Genomic DNA, 18,904 nt, shown 5'->3' on the forward strand with positions numbered 1-18,904 from the left:
TTGGTCTCTTAACAATATTATCATGCTCTACCAAATTAAGGTTACCTGTATTTTTCCTTTCCCGCCAGAACGAGACAACCCTATATAGGCCGAAAAGACATGTGGCTTCCTCAAAATTTACATGGATTTCAAAAAATTCACTTCATCATACAAACCTTTACATCTCACTCTTTCTTTTCATCAGTCTGCTTCGTATCCTGCCCACCTTCATCTGTAGCAGTGACAGGCAGAACACCATTATCTGCCACCGGCATTTCTCCACCATTCTCTGTAATATGCTTTCCCTCTGTAGTGTCAACAGGTTTGGGGAGTTCTCTTGCTGCAGAGACTGACAATAACTTACTAATGCCATCAAACAAACTCTTTGATTCCGTGATCAGAGCAGCTCCACCAGGATAACACCGCCCAAAGCATGTTGCACAATGTGGATAAGCAACCTATAAACGGGAACATGTTCCAGTGAAGATAAAAACAATAGAACAAAGAAATATTCATGCAGGGTGTGAATGGAACTTACTCCATGTCTAACAATCTCACCTCTATGAAAGCTCGGCAGAGTGAGAGAAAAAGTACAGACTCGTTTGCTCGGAGCATCTTAGACGCATTATACCTCATTAATGAGTCAGAGACAGCTTGCAATCCCTTGACAAGTTCTTGAGCCAACACATGTTTCAAACTTACTGGGGCACAAGGCCGTAGTTCATTCATAGCTGCTGAGACACCTGCAAAAAGAAGGGAGGGAACATAAAGCAACGAAGGCAACTCAACTAAACTAAGCCTCGTCCCAAATGTATCGGCTTGGCTACATGAATCCTGTTCAGCAATGAAGAGAACTAAAGGTGATTAATCCCAAAAGGCATCACAGATATCAATTTCATGCTGGCTATCAGTCACTGCAAATCAGAATATTTCACATCCTTTTCCAAACCTGATATAAATCATGAACCTAAAAAATGAATCCATGGATATAAGAGCTATTCTACAATGTTCATTCTTGTGTTGGGTTTGTTTTAAGGTTTTTCCTCAAGTGGTCACATCTCGGATATTTTTTTTTATCAATGTTACTTCTCCAATATTACATATTGAAATGGAAACTAGGTTCAACACATATTATTAAAGCAAAACACGTTATAATGCATATGAATGACAATACTGTTTGTCTACTAGCAGCTAAATGAACTTCAATTAGTCCCTACTCCCTAGGCCAGTACAGAATTTGGGAATCATGTGGTATTATCTATGATGTGTATCAGTAAGCCCATGTGGTTATTATCCATGCAATAAAAGGAATTTAAGTTGACACCTAGGCTAGTAACAAGATGGTGGAAATGCTTCTTCTCTGCAAAGGCTAGTGCCATAGAGGAACCAAGGCCAAAGTGATCAACACGACAACAGGTGTTGTGGAAGATCCAATGAATTCTAGGATATTATGCTTCCAACAAATCCAACAGAAACACATGTCCTGAATGATTTAAAGTGATTCAGAATAGATTTTTGTCTGAGGTAACAATCCCAAGTATCAGAAAAATGAACAGCCTTCCACCCTTGAGAGTGAATCAGCCCATCCAACCCAAGACTTGCATTTTCCAAATTCTTGTTTCTTTCTTCTTCTGTTCCTCTTTTCTCATCTTTCTAGTTTTTCTACATATTTCCTAGCTTTTGAACTCTAGCAACTTTACATAAGTTGAGAGGCTTTTTTATTTCTTGATACTGTTGCCAAAGCATGGAAAAAAACCAGTAAGACTTAATCCCAAAAGAACATTGCTAAGATCTAACAACTTGAACAAGAAATTGCAAGCTTTCATCAAGGAGAAAAAGAGTCTGTCTTCATATTTCTCCATTCTTCAGGGTATGTGGGAGGAGTTGAATCATTACCAAGTAATTGCATTCAAAGATCCTATTGATGTTGAATATCATACTTTGAATGAGCAAAGAGTAAGTTGAACATCACACTCTTCTCTTCTCTTCTTTTCCTTTTTTTTCTTCCACTGAAATCCTATAATTTATATAATAAAATTTTTTGATTTGTTATTGAAAAAAACCATTTTACTACCTGGTCTGGGCTCTGGAGGTTAATCCTTTGACTAATTAGATTGTTGATTTATAAGTTGAATATTTATAGGTTAAATATGATTCTTTAATGACAGCATTGAGATGTATTGTATTATGGAGTTCTCGCTCTTCTCTTCACTAATTAATAGACTTGCCTACTTGAAATTAGGAACAAGAAAAGAAAAAACAATAGCTAATGCAAAAGAGGACTACTAAGGTTCCACATACAAATATTTTCAATTACAGTTAATGAACACAAGATAGAAGAATTCATACCCAATTCTAGAAGGCGATCCATAAAAAGTAATCACCAAACTTACCATTAACAAAAACAGCAAGAGGTGGATGCTCCATTAAATAAGGAGGAGGAGTCACATCCTCCTGACTGTCCTCGGTGGCACCATTGACCGAAAACCCAACAGCTGGTAATGGGACCCAACGGTGCGAATCCAATACTAACTGACAGAGAAAAATAGAAAATCTACATTACAAGCACCAAAATGCAAGCTGATTGTTTGTTTCACATCAAAACGTCCAAACTATTATGCCCACTTATTTTCTAAATCAAACTCAACATTGAGATGATTCTTAACACTTCTCAATGGAAAATGTTATCATCGTTAACAGTATTATAAACCAAAAACAAATCCTTGCTCCTAGTCTGTATACCTGGAAATTCTCAACTGCTGTATTCATATTCTTCGAGAATAAGTTGAGCACTGCACTGTAAGGAAATCACATAAGGTTAGATGATACATTACATTGATTAATATTGATTGCAGTAGAAAAAGAACTAGAAATGTTTGTTTACTCTTCAAAGAGTGATGGAAGCAAGCCTCTGAAATCCAGTCCGACCCAGCCAAGGCCCATGGCACAATACTGTCAAGAGAACAAAAGAAGAAGGTGGACATCAATTTTGGCATACACCCTTCATTTTATGAAAAATATTTGTGAAACCCCTTTGTTGTACTGGTGTCCCAGACAGATTCAAAATTCAGTTGTACCAGCTACCTTCTTTTACAGTTTATGTATCATTCTCATGTATATCAGCTTACTTAAAGATACTTTCAAAATTGTAAACTTCATGAGCTAAACCATATGAAACGAACTATATTGAACTTTTGACAATGAGCACTTGTTGGATCCAGTGTCAAAGACTTCATATCCAACTAACAGATCAAACTTATCAAAAAAGGGTAACAGGTCAAACTTTTATGGACATTTAACTGGTGAATAATGGAGTCAGTATTGGTCATACTGCGGCAGGTAGGACTTCCAAAGATTTTGTTTGACTGAAAAATCATTGCATGATGTGATTAATAGCAAGTCCCGTGCGACCTGGAGGTTATGTTTCTAACAAAATTCACAATCCAGTTCTCTCTTCAACGTTCAAACATCTCATTCTCTTGATTGCCAAGCTAGTAACACTTACAGAGATTTCCAATTTTCCATATTAATGTAATATTTGGTGAAGAAAGCTGACCTTATTAACTTGTTTTCCTCTTGTATGCCCTTTTACTTGTCAAATAAAATGCCATTTTTTGCTGATAAACTTGAAAGTGTATTCATGTATGGTAAAAAATGCAAGGATCTATGTCGATGTGACAAAGCACAGGAACTAGAGATCCATATATCTAAGGTATAAAATTGCAGGGCCCAGTTCATGTAACCACTAAAAAAACAAAAGAAAAATTATGCAACAGAAAAGTCAGGTAACCCATGGCTTCCCCTTTCATAAAAAAGTCTCATATGACTAATTAAAAAGCAAAGCTTCAAACAAACAAGAAACATGCATACAAAAATGCAAACAATCTCACCATGCACTGATCCAATATATTTGACAGTGACCCGCCTTCAGTAACCTGGGGGAGCATGGTCTTTAGAGTCTTAAGCTGAGAACTAATCTGATGCATAGCCCAACTAAAAAGAAGTCCCCCATCATAATTTTCTTCACTTCCAGATGTATCATCGGCAAATATGGCCCTGTATTGATTAACAACATCAAAAAGATGCATACGATGACAATTCACCATTCCTTTTAAATATTCATAGACATTTCTCTGGTCCAGATCATCAAGAATGCCTGCTAGCCATGCTTCTCTACATCTCAAGAACTGCCAAAATGATAAGAATTCTGTCAAAATCTAAGGAGAGCAAAGGCACAACAGACAAAAACGGAATCTTGAGTTCTTAACTGTATACCAACTTAATGTCCTAAAGAATCAACCATAAAGTAGTAACTTAAATGTTGTAATCATCTATCTTATCAAATTGCAATTCCTAAAAATTGAAACTGAAATACATACAAACTTCATTCAAAGCCATTCTTGTAGATACATTTCAGACCTCTTTTATTGTACATCTCTTTTCATATTTTAATAAATTCATTTTACAAGTGATAAGGGAGAAAAAGGATGTAGTGATGTACCTGTTGCAATTCCTAAAAATTGAAACTGAAATACATACAAACTTCACTCAAAGCCATGTTTGTAGATACATTTCAGACCTCTTTTATGTGCATCTCTTTGCATATTTTAATAAATTCATTTTACAATTGATAAGGGAGAAAAAGGATGTACCTGTAGACGCATTTCAGATTCGGCGAATACTCCTATACGCCGTAGATATCCAATAATACGTAGACACTCTGGCAACTATATATATATATATATATATATATATATATATATATATATATATATATATAATAGGATGGTCATGCAAAGATCAGAAAAAACTCCAACCCATATAAATTAGAAAGGAAATGGAATATACATGATGAAGCACATCTTCCATGAACATAAAAGAAAAAAAAAAAAAAAAAAAACATTCTGAAATTAATATGCTCTTTCCAAGTTCACAAAGCGTACCTGAATATTTGATCGAAGTTTTTGGAGAAGCTGAGAAAGAAGAGATTGGGTGGTCTGCCTAACTTCTGCTGCTAATGCTTGAATGACAGGTACCCTTGGTACGAGAAGCTCCATTAGCTACCATCACAGGGTTTGCAGCTAAAATAAACCTTAATTGAATTAAAGGATACAAACATGAAACTCACTTTGGGTGCATTGTTGATAGCTTGCAAACAAAGGCTTCTAAATCAAGGGCTTCATCATAGTTTCCATTCCTTACACATCTGCAGAAAGTAGGATATAAGTGGTGCTTCAAAAAATCATGATAAATATAGATGTTTAATTAAAACTACAAAACAGATACAACTAGAAGTATTTTTTGATAAATGGTAAAATATAAGGAGATTAGAAGAACTATAAAGATCCCAAAGGGCTGTACATCATCACCCATGGTTAATCAGGACAACCCAATTATTAATTATATAATCAGTTTGGTCTGAATCAATTTGCAACATCAAGAACCAGTCCCAACCCAATTATTAATCAGGACAAAATTGCAGAACCAGAACCAACATAATCGGCTCAGTTCTGCCGGGTAGACCCAACCCATTGACAGCCCTACAAATATGCTGTGGAGAGGCACCAAAGATACCACAGCCAACTCCAAGAAGTGATTGTGAATTCCACTCACCACATATGTACAGGGATATTATCTTCCATTATTGATCGAAAAAAGATGTTACCTTCCATTACACATAAAACAATCATGAAAAGACAACTGTTTTTCTACTCCACCAAAGCACATGCTGCACATCAGCTGTGATGATGTTACATGCCTCTTCCCATTCAAAAACTTAACTTTTGGAGTAGTTAATTTCAGATGATATTTAAGGGAAATGGTTAATATTCATGGGATCCAAGCACAATGCAAAACACCCCCTGGCAGTCTGGCACACAAGTGTTGCATGGACACAGACAGGGGAATCAAAACCCAGAACCTGATATGCTTTTGGGAGTCAGACCCAGCAAAATAGAAAACAAAATTCACTGACATGTCTATGGAAAAGTGTGTATGTTTATATATCTAAAGATTTAAAAATCTATCATTGTTACTTCTTGATAAAATTTTGTATGAAAAATGGCATACATAGTGTACATTAACTGTTCATTTATGTCAAATAAACAAGGAGAGAAAGGAAAATGTTACGTAGAAGTGTCCCTCAAGAATCCATTAAGTGTAAAAATCTGACATGTGTCCAACACAAAACTTCATCCATTTAGGAGAGACATGCAATACTGCAACACACACACACACACACAAAGTGTACATGCACATTATGATGCCCAGATATTGATACAGGAAACAGGGATTCACTGTTTCCCAAAACCCCAAAGACAGATAAAGGTATAAGTATCCCATATAATATGCTTATATCGTGCTTTTAACCCTAGCATTTAAATTAAGTGTCAATTCTTAAAACTTCTCTCTTGCTAGATTTAATTGAAACTCTACATATACAGATTGTTTTTGATAAGTAAATGAAATTTTATTAAGAAACTTCAAAATAAAATCATTACAACTTTACAAGCATCCCAAGGAGAGGTGCGAGGTGCACACTCACCCAGCCAATACAAGAATAAAAATTACATTACAATTTAGCCCAATAGTGTTAGGGACTTGGAAGTTGAAAGAGATTCACAACTAGTCATATCTGGACCAAGCAAGTCAATTTGGCACCTTGGAACTATAGACATGCTTTCAGGGAAATTGATCTCCTAGCAAAGGAAATTAATTCTAAGTTCAGCTGGGTAAGAACTGCAAATGGAATGGAAGATGTATTAGCAAAACAGGGAGTTGACAGACCTCTTTTATTTTGGGCAAAACTGTGATCTGATGTAACTGGGGTTTGTCCAATTGTTGTACAAAGTTTCTTTATTAATTATTAATTATTAATTATTGAAAATCTTTTGCCAATAAAAAAATATCCCTATTAACCCCTTGTTTTGAACATATGTAGATTTTTTATAGCATGATCTGTTAAAACATACCATTTTAAATGCTATAGATTATTTAGAAGTGCCCATCCAGTATCCGGTATTGTAACTTGTATCCAGTATGTATTGTGTCTGACATTAGCACATATGGCGCATACAGGTATCCAAGTATCATAGCACACACATGCAGATACAACTGTTAGACTCAAGGGACCACACAATCTACTTAGTCATCTCCAAAGGGGAAACTAAGATGTCATCGACCAACTGGACAAGGTGAGATACATCACCACCTTGTCCCCTCACAAACACCAAATGACACCAAAATCCAAATAAAAGATTAAAAGCATGCATAATTAGAACATAACTAGAGACTGCAAGGTTTTAGACCTTGCAGGGACATTTTTTTGGTTGGTTTGGTTTTTGCTTGGTTGAGCTGTGGTTTGGATGTTGCTATTATTGAATTGTTGTGGTTGACGGGGGTTGATTGTTTGTTGGGCCATCGTCTTTGGTCAGAGACTTTGGAGTCTTGGGTTTGTTATTAGGGCTGTAACCGGATTGGATTCAGATCGGATCCAACTACATCTGAACCTGATCCATTAGCAAACCCTTGGATACAAATCTGATCCAAAATCCAAAATGTCGGATTTGGATCAGATCAGGCTCCTCATTTTCTGTTTGTAATGCTTCCCGGTGTAGTATCATTTGGGATAACTGTACTATCCTGTGAGGGAGGTGATCTGAATTGGGTGAGGAATATGAAGGAGGTGATACAAGTCTTTGAGAAAATGACAAATCTGAAAGTTAACTTCAATAAGACTTGTGTGGCAGGTATCAACATGGAAGATGAAGAAGTAATTGAATGTGCAACAATATTGGGTTGTGAGATATGTCAGTGGCCTATGAATTATTTGGGTTTACCTCTGGGGGGCAACCCTAGAAGCGTGAATTTTTGGAACCCGGTGGTGGATAGATTCTCAAAAAGGCTTGCCTCCTGGAAAAGGAATTATCTCTCGATGGGTGGAAGAATTAAATTGATCAAATCAACTTTAGCAAATCTGCCAGTTTACTTTCTTTTGGTCTTTAGGATGCCTGTAGAAGGTTGGAGAAGATAATGAGGGATTTCTTATGGGAACCGGGAGAGGAAAAGAGGGATCATAGGGTAAGATGGGAAATGGTGATTAGAAGTAAGGAGCTAGGGGGTCTAGGAATCGGGAACATTCAGAAGAGGAATACAGCCTTGTTGGGTAAGTGGTTATGGAGATTTCAGGTGGAACAAGACAAACTGTGGACAAAAGTGATTAAGAGCATACACGGGCTGACGGTAGATGGCTGGGACATAGGAATTTCGGCTAGAGCATTAGCAACAGCACCTTGGAAAGCCATCCATGACATTCTTCCTTGTTTTCTACCCTTTGTCAGGTATAATTTGTGGTTTGGAAATATGGTAAGGTTCTAGGAACATGTGTGGGTGGGGGAGACACCACTTAAGAATCAATTCCCTTCCCTGTTCTCCCTTTCTAGGTACAAAAGCTTAACTGCCTCATCTTTAGTTTCTTTTGTTGGTTCAGGACCTCAGCTTAATTGGGATTTGGGTTTCAGACGAGGTCTCAGAGATTCTGAGATAGAGTTGGTGTGGTCCCTAGTTCAGGTACTTCAAAAGGTCTTCTTAGAACCGTCAAAGGGGGATTCCCGAATTTGGACCCTTTCCTCTTTTGGCTCTTTCAGTTGTGCCTCCTTTTTCAATGCCTTGGCCCATTCTTCTCTTACTCCTGCCATTCCCTTCCCTTCTAAAAAAGTGTGGGGAAGACCGGTCCCACCTAGGGTTGGAGCACTCTGTTGGGAAATAGCTTTGGAAAGAATTAATACTTGTGATCCTCTTCAAAAAAAATAAGCCTTTTTGGTGCCTGTCCCCACACTGGTGTACCCTTTGTAAAGCCAATGGTGAGTCTTGCTCTCATTTACTTATATCCTGCCCTTTTATTTCATCTATTTGGGAGTGATTTCTCTCTTTATTTGGTTGTAGGTGGACTCCCCCATCAAGCATTCGAAGCCTCTTCACCTATTTAGTTGGTAGCTGGATCAAAAAGAGGGGGAAAATCTTGTGGAGGTGCACTAGGGCAGCAGTTTGTTGGACGATTTGGGAGGAAAGGAACCAAAGGATATTTGCTGAAAAAGTAAGAAGCAGGGACACAATTATAGAAGTGATTTCTTTGAGGGTAGCACAATGGGTAAAAACAATGAACCTATTTGAGGATACTCCAATAGAGACCATTGTGAACAATTGGCAGGAAATAGCAGTCTCGTCTCCTAGCAGAATCAATGTCCATCGGCTGTGCCCCCCCCGATGGAAGGTTTTATCAAACTCAACTTTGATGGGAGCAGTGAAAGAAATCCAGGGCCATCAGGGGTTGGTGGTGTTTTCAGAACAGAGGCAGGTTCAGTTATAGCCCTTTTTTCAGGACCAATTGAAGTTGGAGATTCATTGAGAGCAGAAATTCTGGCCCTCTTGGAGGGGGTAAAAAGGACTAAGGAGTTGAATATAAACAGGTTGATTATTGAAGGAGATTCGCAGGTGGTAACTGGCTGATAGAGAAGGCAAATGATGGGTTATGGGCATACATTAATGAACGAAGGCATTTCCGGTGGCTAACCCAAGGAATGGATGTGTGTGTCCGGTGGGTTAAAAGATGTGCTAATTCATTTGCAGATGCTTTGGCCAAACAGGGGGTGGGAAGAAGTCATTTGTTCTGAGCTACACTGTAAATTTCCTTTTGAGGGTGTGGTAAGAGGGTTTACCTCCCCCCACCATTGTATTTTAAACTTTTTTCTTAATTAATGAAAGTTTTATGTTACTGATAAAAAAAAATCATTTGGGATGACCATTTTGCTTTCTGGTCTTGCTTTGTATTGGTTTATGGTCATGGATTTGCTCTTTCCCCCCTTCTTTTATCATTAATATAATATACTTTGTTTCATCTTCCAAAAAAAAGAAAGAAAATCCTCAGAAATATGAGTAAATCTACAACAAAAGCATATATTGCAAGACTACCACTACTTCAGAAGAAACAAATAATTGAAAAAGAGAAAAAAGCATTACAACTAAGTAATGAATAGTTTGCTAATTTGGACTACAGTAAATAGTGTTAGCAAGACTTGTTAACAACCCAAAATTATGAGAATAGTCAATTCCTCACTCAAAGAGTTGCTAAAAATAATGCAACTGTAGAAATTGTATGATATAATTTTATTTTTTATTTTTTGTGCTGTACCACTAGTCACTATATTATTTTCTAAAAATGTTCTCATATTTCTGTCAATTTATGCATAAACAGAATATCACAAGGATACTACTGTAAATGCCTTATGTTAACAAAAATGGGCTTGGGGCCTAATACATTGACTGTGAATTATATATTGCTATTTGATTAAACACATACGTGTCCATAAGCTGGGGAATTTCAAGCAAGTCAAGCAAAGTACTATGATTGGCTAGTAGTGTTCGATTCAACTTCCTCTTCTCCAAAATCTGTTGTGCAGAATCAATGAACTCAGTGCAACCAGATGTAAGCTTTGGAACCTCAGTTATCTGCCAACAATGGAATAAAATAAAACCTCAGGTTCTGTAATTTTGTTAAATAAAGAACTAAAACTATAAGTGAATAGAACATGTGTGTATGGTTCATATACATGCATATTTTGCATGTCTAATGCAACTTGGACATGAAAAATGGCTAAATGGAATAAATACCAGAAAACAGACATGCCATGGCTTATTAACCAACAATTTGTTAGTATGCAATACAAGATAAAGATAAATAAACTTGTTTTTAATAGAAAGAAATATAGATGGTTACAATCATTCAGTTGAATCAACCATGACCTCTGAAATCATATATAACCATATGAATGGCAACTATGAGCTTCACTGAGCATGCTACACAATACACACGAGGCAACTCTTTCTGTATGATATATTTCTTGATTTTTGCATTCCTCCATAATATCAACTAAGAAAGATCATCTCTAATCTGTGTGATATAATGGTGGCTATTACTTGACAAAATTCAACCTAATGTAATAAGGAATTAGAAACCTAACATAAAATTTAAGGAATAAGAATGATTAGAACAATCTGGAATGTGCAAATTGCAATCAGTAGTTTTTTTATCAGTAACAGAATAATTTCATTAATAAAAAAGAGTACAATGGAGCACCATGGAGAGAGATAAAATTTTTCTTTATTCATCAAAAAAAATATTATTGGGGTGGTATAAAATGTTGGATATAGCACATTCCAAATTATCAATATCACAATCATGGAAACTGCTAAGGGGGCTTATAAAATAATATAGGGCTGCTTGGTATATGCAGTTGAGCTTGAAATGGCCGTGGTTTACACAATGGTTGCATCTGTAACAATTTTCTATGTCTATCATAAATTTTACCTTACCTTTTATCAAAAAAAAAAATCTATATCTCATGATAGTATCATCACAATTGCCTAGGTTCAATGTAAATATCCTATGCGATTGGAAGGCCAATTGTCCTTTTGGGTCTCTGTATCCTTTCTGAACAGAACCTGACAAGGAAGGGATCCCAAGGCCTAAAGTTGTTGAAAACTTTTAAACAAGCATGTGTTTGAAAAGGGATGTGTGCATGTGTTTGTGTGTGTGTGTGTGTGTGTCAGAGAGAGATTTTGACTTTGAAAGATGCAAGCGCTTACAAGATTACAAAGCACCTTAAGAGTACAAAGCATGTTCTTCCCACCCATTTAAATGTAACAGTTAACTTCCTTCTTATGTTTTCAATTTCCTAAAAAGTGTCTCTATAAACCTATGGGATTTGTGTATTGCTTCTTGTCCAGGAAATGACCACCTGAAGTCCCCTTCCACCTCCCAATGCTGGAACCCGAACTTCTTTGCAAACCTTAAACCATGGAGTAAGGCCAATAATTTTGCTGTCAAAGAACCACCTTGCTCTATAGGTCCTGAATATAGGCCTAGTACCTTGCCTTCTGAATATCTAAAGACACCTCCTAGCCCAACCACACCTTGATTACCTATAACACTTCCATCAAAGTTAAGTTTTATAAAGTTGCTTTCCGGGGGGTCTCCATTCCATGATTATTCTTTCCTTTTCTTGAGCCAAAAGTGCCACTTCCTATTCATACAATGTCATTTGGTGATTTCCCCCACAAGCCTGCTCGTTTTATTGGAGATCCTCTCATTTCTTTCTTCCTATATAGTCATATCATTGCCACCCTCACTGATTTCCACATTAGCCTTCCTCTTTTCTTTGGCTGTTTAAAGAAGTTTGGTATTCTGTGCACGTAAACAATCCATCTTAATATATTTTCTCCCATTCCTAATCCTATCCTTTCTAGTTTTTCTGCTCATCCTTAGCATTTGCATTTTTGCCACACCCTTTTTTTATAAATAATTTAAGATTTCATTAATAAAAGAGCTGAAAATACAAACTTCCCGTGAAGAAGCGCAAGCTGCGTCCTCTCCAAAGAACAAGAGGAAAAAGAAAACAGAAAAACAAATTCAGATTACAGATGAGCCCAATACAATTGCTTCCTGTTTGCCCCTTGCCAGACCCATTTATTTGGGCATGTTTCTTGACTGCCCAAGACTCCACTCCATACAGCATACCTTACAACTGTTTTATAGAATTTTCCTTTTAATCTAAGTGGTATTCACCTATCACATTAAAGTCCAGATGCACCCCTCCATTTTTCCCACCCTTTTGCATGACGGGGTGCTTTCGAGAATAAAACCCATTCAGGGACCTCACCTAACAGCTTAAGCTTTTAGGTTCAATGGTTCCTTAAGAAATAATTTGATGAAGTGCCACCAAATTGGAAGGAAAAAGAGAGCAATGAATAAGTGCTAAACTGTCACCAAGACAGAGCCACACAACATACATTGATTAACCATCAACACATTGCCCCTAGTCATAAGATTGCCAATCATCAGGATTTTATTTGAGTGAGCAGACCACCTAAAGAAGCAACTCCTTGAAGAGATTTATGGAAAACAAATCCAACACCAGGGAAAGGATCCACTATACAATCATTATAGAAGGATTCCACTGAGAACCTAATCAAAACATTTGTTTCTTGAAGGTGACAAAGAAAAGTAAGTAGATCCTCAGCTACCCAATCATTGACATTATATTTGAATCTTGGAACCCAAACCGCCTCATCAGCAATCACTTCATAGGAATCTCCAACAATAGCATCAACCTAGCTGCATGGTAAGAATGCTCCTCCATACACTAGAACGATAGGGATGAGGTTTAGACTCCAATCCAAAATGCCTACTCCCCATATTTCATCTTAATGACCCACCTACGAAGACAATTTGGTTCATTACCATATCTCCACTACCATTGAAGCAGAATAACCTTATTCACCAACTGGAGAGTTTTAATCCCCGGTCCACCCACTTCTTTTACGAAGGTTACCCTGGTCCAGTCCATAAGATGATATCTTTCCTCATCCTTAGGACCATCCCAAAGAAAATCAATGATTGGTAGTTTCATAATAAGCAAATAAGTCATCAAGAAAAGGTAAATAACACTTGAAGATCATTACATTGGTTGATGCACACATGAAACTATTAATTTTTATTTGATTATGCCAAAGGGATAAAAAAATGATTCAAACTTGCAGAAAAAGGGGGTTGCCATGCATGATAACACAAAAATAAGAGCCTATTTTACAACCTTTTTATTTTCTCTCACCCAGTCACCTTCCCCAAATGCTATCCTTCATCATTAAGCTATATAATCTATGCAACATAAGAGCCTATTTACAATATTTTACATGAACAACAGTAACAACTTGGAAATAGCAAAGGATAAAATAAATCTTTTTTTAATAGCCTAGTTCTCACTGTACCATGCACTAAACCTTAATTTGAGAGTCAATGGAAGCAAAGAAGCTGGTAAGTTTTTCCGACAACTTTTAGTAATCTTATTTAGAAATGTTGAGGACCCCATGTTTTCTATAAAAATTGATTAGTTTTCGATGAATAAATAAATTTCTATTTTGTAAGATCAACAGGCATCTCCTAGTTCCATTCTTAGCCACGCACACAAAGAAAGAGGAAAAAATGGTACATAACAGGATAAAGAAAATCGAAATAATGAGTTGTGGATTAATTTCACACATGCTGCTAATTCATTAGATGCTTCAATTACTGTAATTGTAATTACAAGATTATGTAACAAGACAATAAGAGTTAACAACATACCAGCGATTCAAGATGTTTGTCGACAGCCGTGATCTGCTCTCGAATTGACTGCAATGCATCGGCAGCGGCAATAAACGCACGGTAATTCCCAACCGCCACCTCTTGCATTTGCCGACGAATTCGCTCGGCATCGACCCGAAGAAGCTCTGGCTCCTAAGGACAGTACGAATACAACCTTACGAACTGTGTACATAGTTTTCAGATAAATTTGTGATATTGAAATGATATCCAATAGGAAAAACCTTGTGTAGGCGATCAAGGGTGAAAGATAGAAGCTCTGAAACGTAGGGTTGCTGAGAGGCGGAAGCTAGGGGGAGGAGACCTGCCACCACAGTCGCCTCTTCTGGATTCTCAGGCTCCATCAATGCCTTCAGTAATAATAGTGATAGTTAAGAGGATTGGAGTCTCTGGTAAGGCTCGAACTCCACAAAATGCAGATCCAATATTACCAACAGGATTCAGGGGAGAAACGCCGATGAAGCAAGCGAACTGATTGACTTATCAACTGATTTGCGGTTGAAGTGTTGGGTTCTCTTTCAGTGTTTGTGAACTGTCTCCAGATCCAAATTTACAATTCCGACGCTTTCAAATTTGTTTGATAATTAGATCCAGGTCATTGTTCCAAAACTCAGTGACTCGGAAGGAGGATCGCCGATCCAAAACGAGTCAATCGGAATCGGAATCGGAATAGGGGTCTGGAATCGGAATCGGAATCGGAATGGGCTATTCCGATTTCAGCTGTTTGGTTGGGTAAAATCGGAATCCCATTTCTATAATGGCATTCCCCATTTGAGAGAATGGCCAGATTTTCTGCTCCTCCCTTCCCTTGGGAATAAAATCTCATTCCTGCTAATTCTAATTCCCACTCTCATTCCTGTCTAAACCAAACAATGTGAGAACACGTCATTCTAATTTTAGTTTTAAAGGATTTCAATTCCAATTATGACCGCAAACCAAATAGACCCTTAATCTTTTTTTTTAAAATATAAATTGCTTTCTTATAAAAAAATCTAATTTAATAAGGGAAACACCACATTTTGTAATGGATTGTTATGTGATTGGGATTTGAAAAAAAAAACATAAAAACTTTTCTTGAATCAAATATATTTTTCTAATGCTATATTTGGTTTGAAGGAAAAAGTAGGGAAATGAAGGAAAAGGTTGAAAAACCTTTACAAACCTTAGGTTTCTCTATCTTTTCCTTCCTTTTCATACATTTTCCTTCAAACCAAACATAGCCTGAGCAATTTGACATTGGGGTACATAATGGATAGCCCATCCCTATACCTGGCAAAAATTGACCCAACCTGCGAACCTGACCCAACCCAACCTGAAAAAACAGGGTTAGGGTCTCATATTTAGCTATATGAATGGCAGAATGGGGGAATAAACAAACCCGAAAAAAACTAGGTTGGGTTGGGTCATGGGTCAACCCGCTGACCTGATTGCCAAGTCTAATTGGGACTATTTATGCATTGTTAGAAGTTTCCACTCTTCAATTTTTTCTATTTAGTCTTTACTCTTTGTTGTTTACTCTTTGAATTGTTAAATGTTCGATTTTTTTTATTTTATATTTGGAATTTTAAGGCTAATTCCTTTAATTTTGACATTTTCATGTTTTTTTTATGTTTTTAGATTTCAGTTATTTTTTGGGATGACTCGAATTAACCCAAGGTCAATCCTAACCTGAACATTTAAAGTTAGGATCTAGCATTTAACAACCCAACCCAAACCGAAATCAACCAAAGTATCTTGACCCAACCCGAACCCGATCCACCCAATCCAATTGCCAGGTCTACGGCCTTCCCCTCAAACCCCGGTGGCAACAAGATTTTGGGTCTCTGCTGTAATGAAGTAGCGAACATATCAATCAACCACCAATCAGTTGGTTATTTGAATTGTCTTTTGTAGCACCTAAAACTAATTGCGCTTTTTTAAATTGTGATTGGAGGAATTGATTTGTCAATTGCAATTTACAAATCTCCCATGTCACTCAATTTCCAAATAATGTGAAAATTCTCATTTGGTAAGACTAATTCTTCCAAAAAATATCTATACAATAATCAGTTAATGTTGATTTATGTCAGTCAGGGTGATGTCCAAAGCTTTAAGAGAGTTTTTACAAAATTAAGGCTGATTTGTAAATTTTTTTTTTTATAAATATCAGCATTATTCTCACCAAACAGCCTTCTCAAAATGGGTATTTGGCATTTTTTTAGTGTGAAGATGTGAACAAATTTTCTTCCTTCCCAAGTGCGCACCACATATTACATCAGAAAAGTGGATACATATTGGGACCCACCAAGATTTGGGCCGCAAATTATAAGTTCTAACCTTATTAGAATAATTTTTGTCCATAATTTTTCTTTTCTTTTTTTTAATGAATGGATAGATTTCAAGTGCTATTTAAAACACATTTGTTATAATTGCAAGTTGGGTTGATTGCTTTGCATGTTGTTAAATACACTAGGCTCAATTTAGAGTCCAGAACCCGATGAAATTTAATAAAGTCCTGATCCAAGTACAAGGCCCATTCATTTACCGCTATTTTGGGTAGGAAATTTTGTCAATTTTCTCATGTTCTTTTGCAAATGTATGTGGGATCTATAGAGAATATACATTCCCTCAGGTAAATATTTTGGCTATTTACTTGAGAAGATCTTATCCATCTAATTAGAGGTGGGTAAGTTACTTTTCAATCAGCGAAAAGAGCAATAAAGTGACTTTTATTCATACAAAAATACCCATGAAACATTTATTTGTGTAAGTTTCAACAAAAATAATATGGATAAATAAATTTATCAAAGTAAATTTTACCTAGGAAACACTTATCTGAGTAAGTGGATTTACCCAAATAAATAAAATAGCAGTAAAAGAATGGGGCCTAACAATAATATTAGGGCTGCAAAAAATTATTTTGACTTGAATTGAGTTTTGATTCATCTAAAATGATCAATTCCTTTTTTATATTTAGTTTTGTAAAAGTGATCCTCTTGTAATCTAAAAGAGCTACAATAGTTACGGATAGACCAAAAAGAACATGAATTGAAGTGGTAAAAAAACAAAATGAAATGACAAAACAAATTCCTTTAGTCTATCCCATGTAGTTGAGACAAAGCTTTAGATGGTGATGATTTAATTTTATAATTTTATATAAAATCTATTGATATTTTAGTCAGATTAAATTTGAATTTAAATGCCCGGATATATAAACAAATTGAATGGTATAGAAGAATTAGGGATAAACCAAACAGGATAAGAGTGGAAATAGTAAGAAAATGGTTTAAACACCATTAATAATTTAACAGTGGACATAGCTTTAAATAAAAACGAATTGGAAAAACAGGATTCATATTATATATATATTGGATTTGATTCTATGTTTTAGATATCTATCATATATTATGTATTGGATTGAATTTGAATGTATCAAGTTCTTATTGGAATTATTTTTATCAAATTTGGATACATACCAAATCTGAATTCCATCTAATCAATTTGCAACCTTCTCCAAAATTGATAGAATTAATTAAGGCCATAATGTTCCACATGCCAATAATGGTAAAATTATAGTTACATTAAAAAGCATTTGAGCCCCAACTCATTTAATGATCATGTTATTAATGAATCATATGTATTATAGTTGATACGCATCTCCTATCAACACATTCTAATATACAAATGAATGGCAATGGAGTGAATTTGAGGGAATGGGATTTGCTTATCAAAGAACGCACCTCACACCGACCTCATAGCCCTATCCTACTGTGTATTGGAACATCTCCTTATGAATATATAAAGTATGATAGATGTTCTTGTAGCTCGGAGGTGTTGTGAGGAGCATATTCAGAGGGGACCATACTCTCCATCTCAAACCTGATTTTTTAGTAACTCCCCATTTCTGACCTTGATTTTTGCTAGGGAGAGTAGGAGACAGGTTCCCATCAGGAACTCAATTTTTTTTTTCAATAAAAAGTTTATTTTGACAAAAAAAATTCAAAAACAAGGTTTTAAAACTGAACCAGAATTGGAACCATTATGGCCATTGGTTTTTGGGTTGATGGTTCGATCGTCTTGTTCGAATGGATGACCCATTCAAACTGAAAAAATATAAAAATAAAATATACTTAAATAAAGAAAAACAAAAAATCGTTGAATGTGTCAATGGGTTGCTGACCAAATTGATGAGGGGTGATTTGGCCTGACCTAGTAAGTAAAAGACACGTGGACGCGGCTTGCCAGCCACACGACAAATCAGCATGTGGTGCCACGTCAGCAGATCGTGGGACCTCGGGTGCTCGGTCACTTCGGAGTGGGAGCACCTCGGCACCCACGTACATCGAGGTGCCACATAACCGAACCTAGAAATTCGCCAGTTGTTTCCGAACTTCTCAAGATCACGCCGTGCAACTATAGGCCTTATCCTCACCCCCACCCGAATTGGAGGGAAACTACAAGCCTCATTAACTGGTACATTACCCTATTTCCAAAGTGGAACGAATCCCTATGTCACGGGCCGAGGATTCAGGGAGTGTTTCGCGAGACCCACGGTAGCCCAACTATATAAGGGCATCAACCCCCAAGACTCAGGTACGCGTAATTACTTGCTTACTAGTTTACTTGCATTCAAGCTTTCAGCTCACAACTAGAGTATAATACTAATTTAAGCATCGGAGCGACCTCGCCGGATTAGCCACCCTAGGTTCTCTGGTCCTTTATCTTGCAACTTGGTTCAATTCGCTACGT

The 18,904-nt window shown here is 36.6% G+C and overlaps 1 protein-coding gene across 2 annotated transcripts; it reads right to left on the reverse strand.

Moving 5' to 3' along the window:
* Positions 1-14,745, reverse strand: LOC104600652 (conserved oligomeric Golgi complex component-related / COG complex component-like protein). 2 transcript variants are annotated; one of them, XM_010263729.3, is made up of 13 exons: positions 14,608-14,744; positions 14,401-14,526; positions 14,159-14,311; positions 10,337-10,485; positions 5,108-5,185; positions 4,923-5,016; positions 4,632-4,706; positions 3,870-4,166; positions 2,864-2,931; positions 2,722-2,776; positions 2,373-2,511; positions 538-722; positions 1-437 (listed from the first exon to the last, which is right to left on the reverse strand). In XM_010263729.3, exons 2-13 carry the CDS (start codon positions 14,518-14,520, stop codon positions 165-167), a joined length of 1,686 nt encoding a protein of 561 aa, XP_010262031.1. In that variant the 5' UTR covers positions 14,521-14,526; positions 14,608-14,744; the 3' UTR covers positions 1-164. The 2 variants fall into 2 exon arrangements, with proteins under 2 accessions (XP_010262031.1, XP_010262030.1); XM_010263728.3 differs by having other exon boundaries at positions 14,401-14,745.
* Between the last annotated feature and the right edge of the window lie 4,159 nt (positions 14,746-18,904).

Source organism: Nelumbo nucifera, chromosome 8 (assembly GCF_055504915.1).
Source record: "Nelumbo nucifera cultivar China Antique chromosome 8, China Antique-T2T, whole genome shotgun sequence".
Lineage (NCBI taxonomy): Eukaryota > Viridiplantae > Streptophyta > Magnoliopsida > Proteales > Nelumbonaceae > Nelumbo > Nelumbo nucifera.

Excerpts from the sequence above, each read along its gene's own strand:
- LOC104600652 (XM_010263728.3), bottom strand. The coding sequence starts at position 14,520 with ATGGAGCCTGAGAATCCAGAAGAGGCGACTGTGGTGGCAGGTCTCCTC. Across the intron at positions 14,312-14,400 it reads CCCTTGATCGCCTACACAAG|GAGCCAGAGCTTCTTCGGGT; the intron begins GTTTTTCCTATT and ends TACTGTCCTTAG. Across the intron at positions 5,017-5,107 it reads CTATCAACAATGCACCCAAA|GGTACCTGTCATTCAAGCAT; the intron begins GTGAGTTTCATG and ends TCTCGTACCAAG.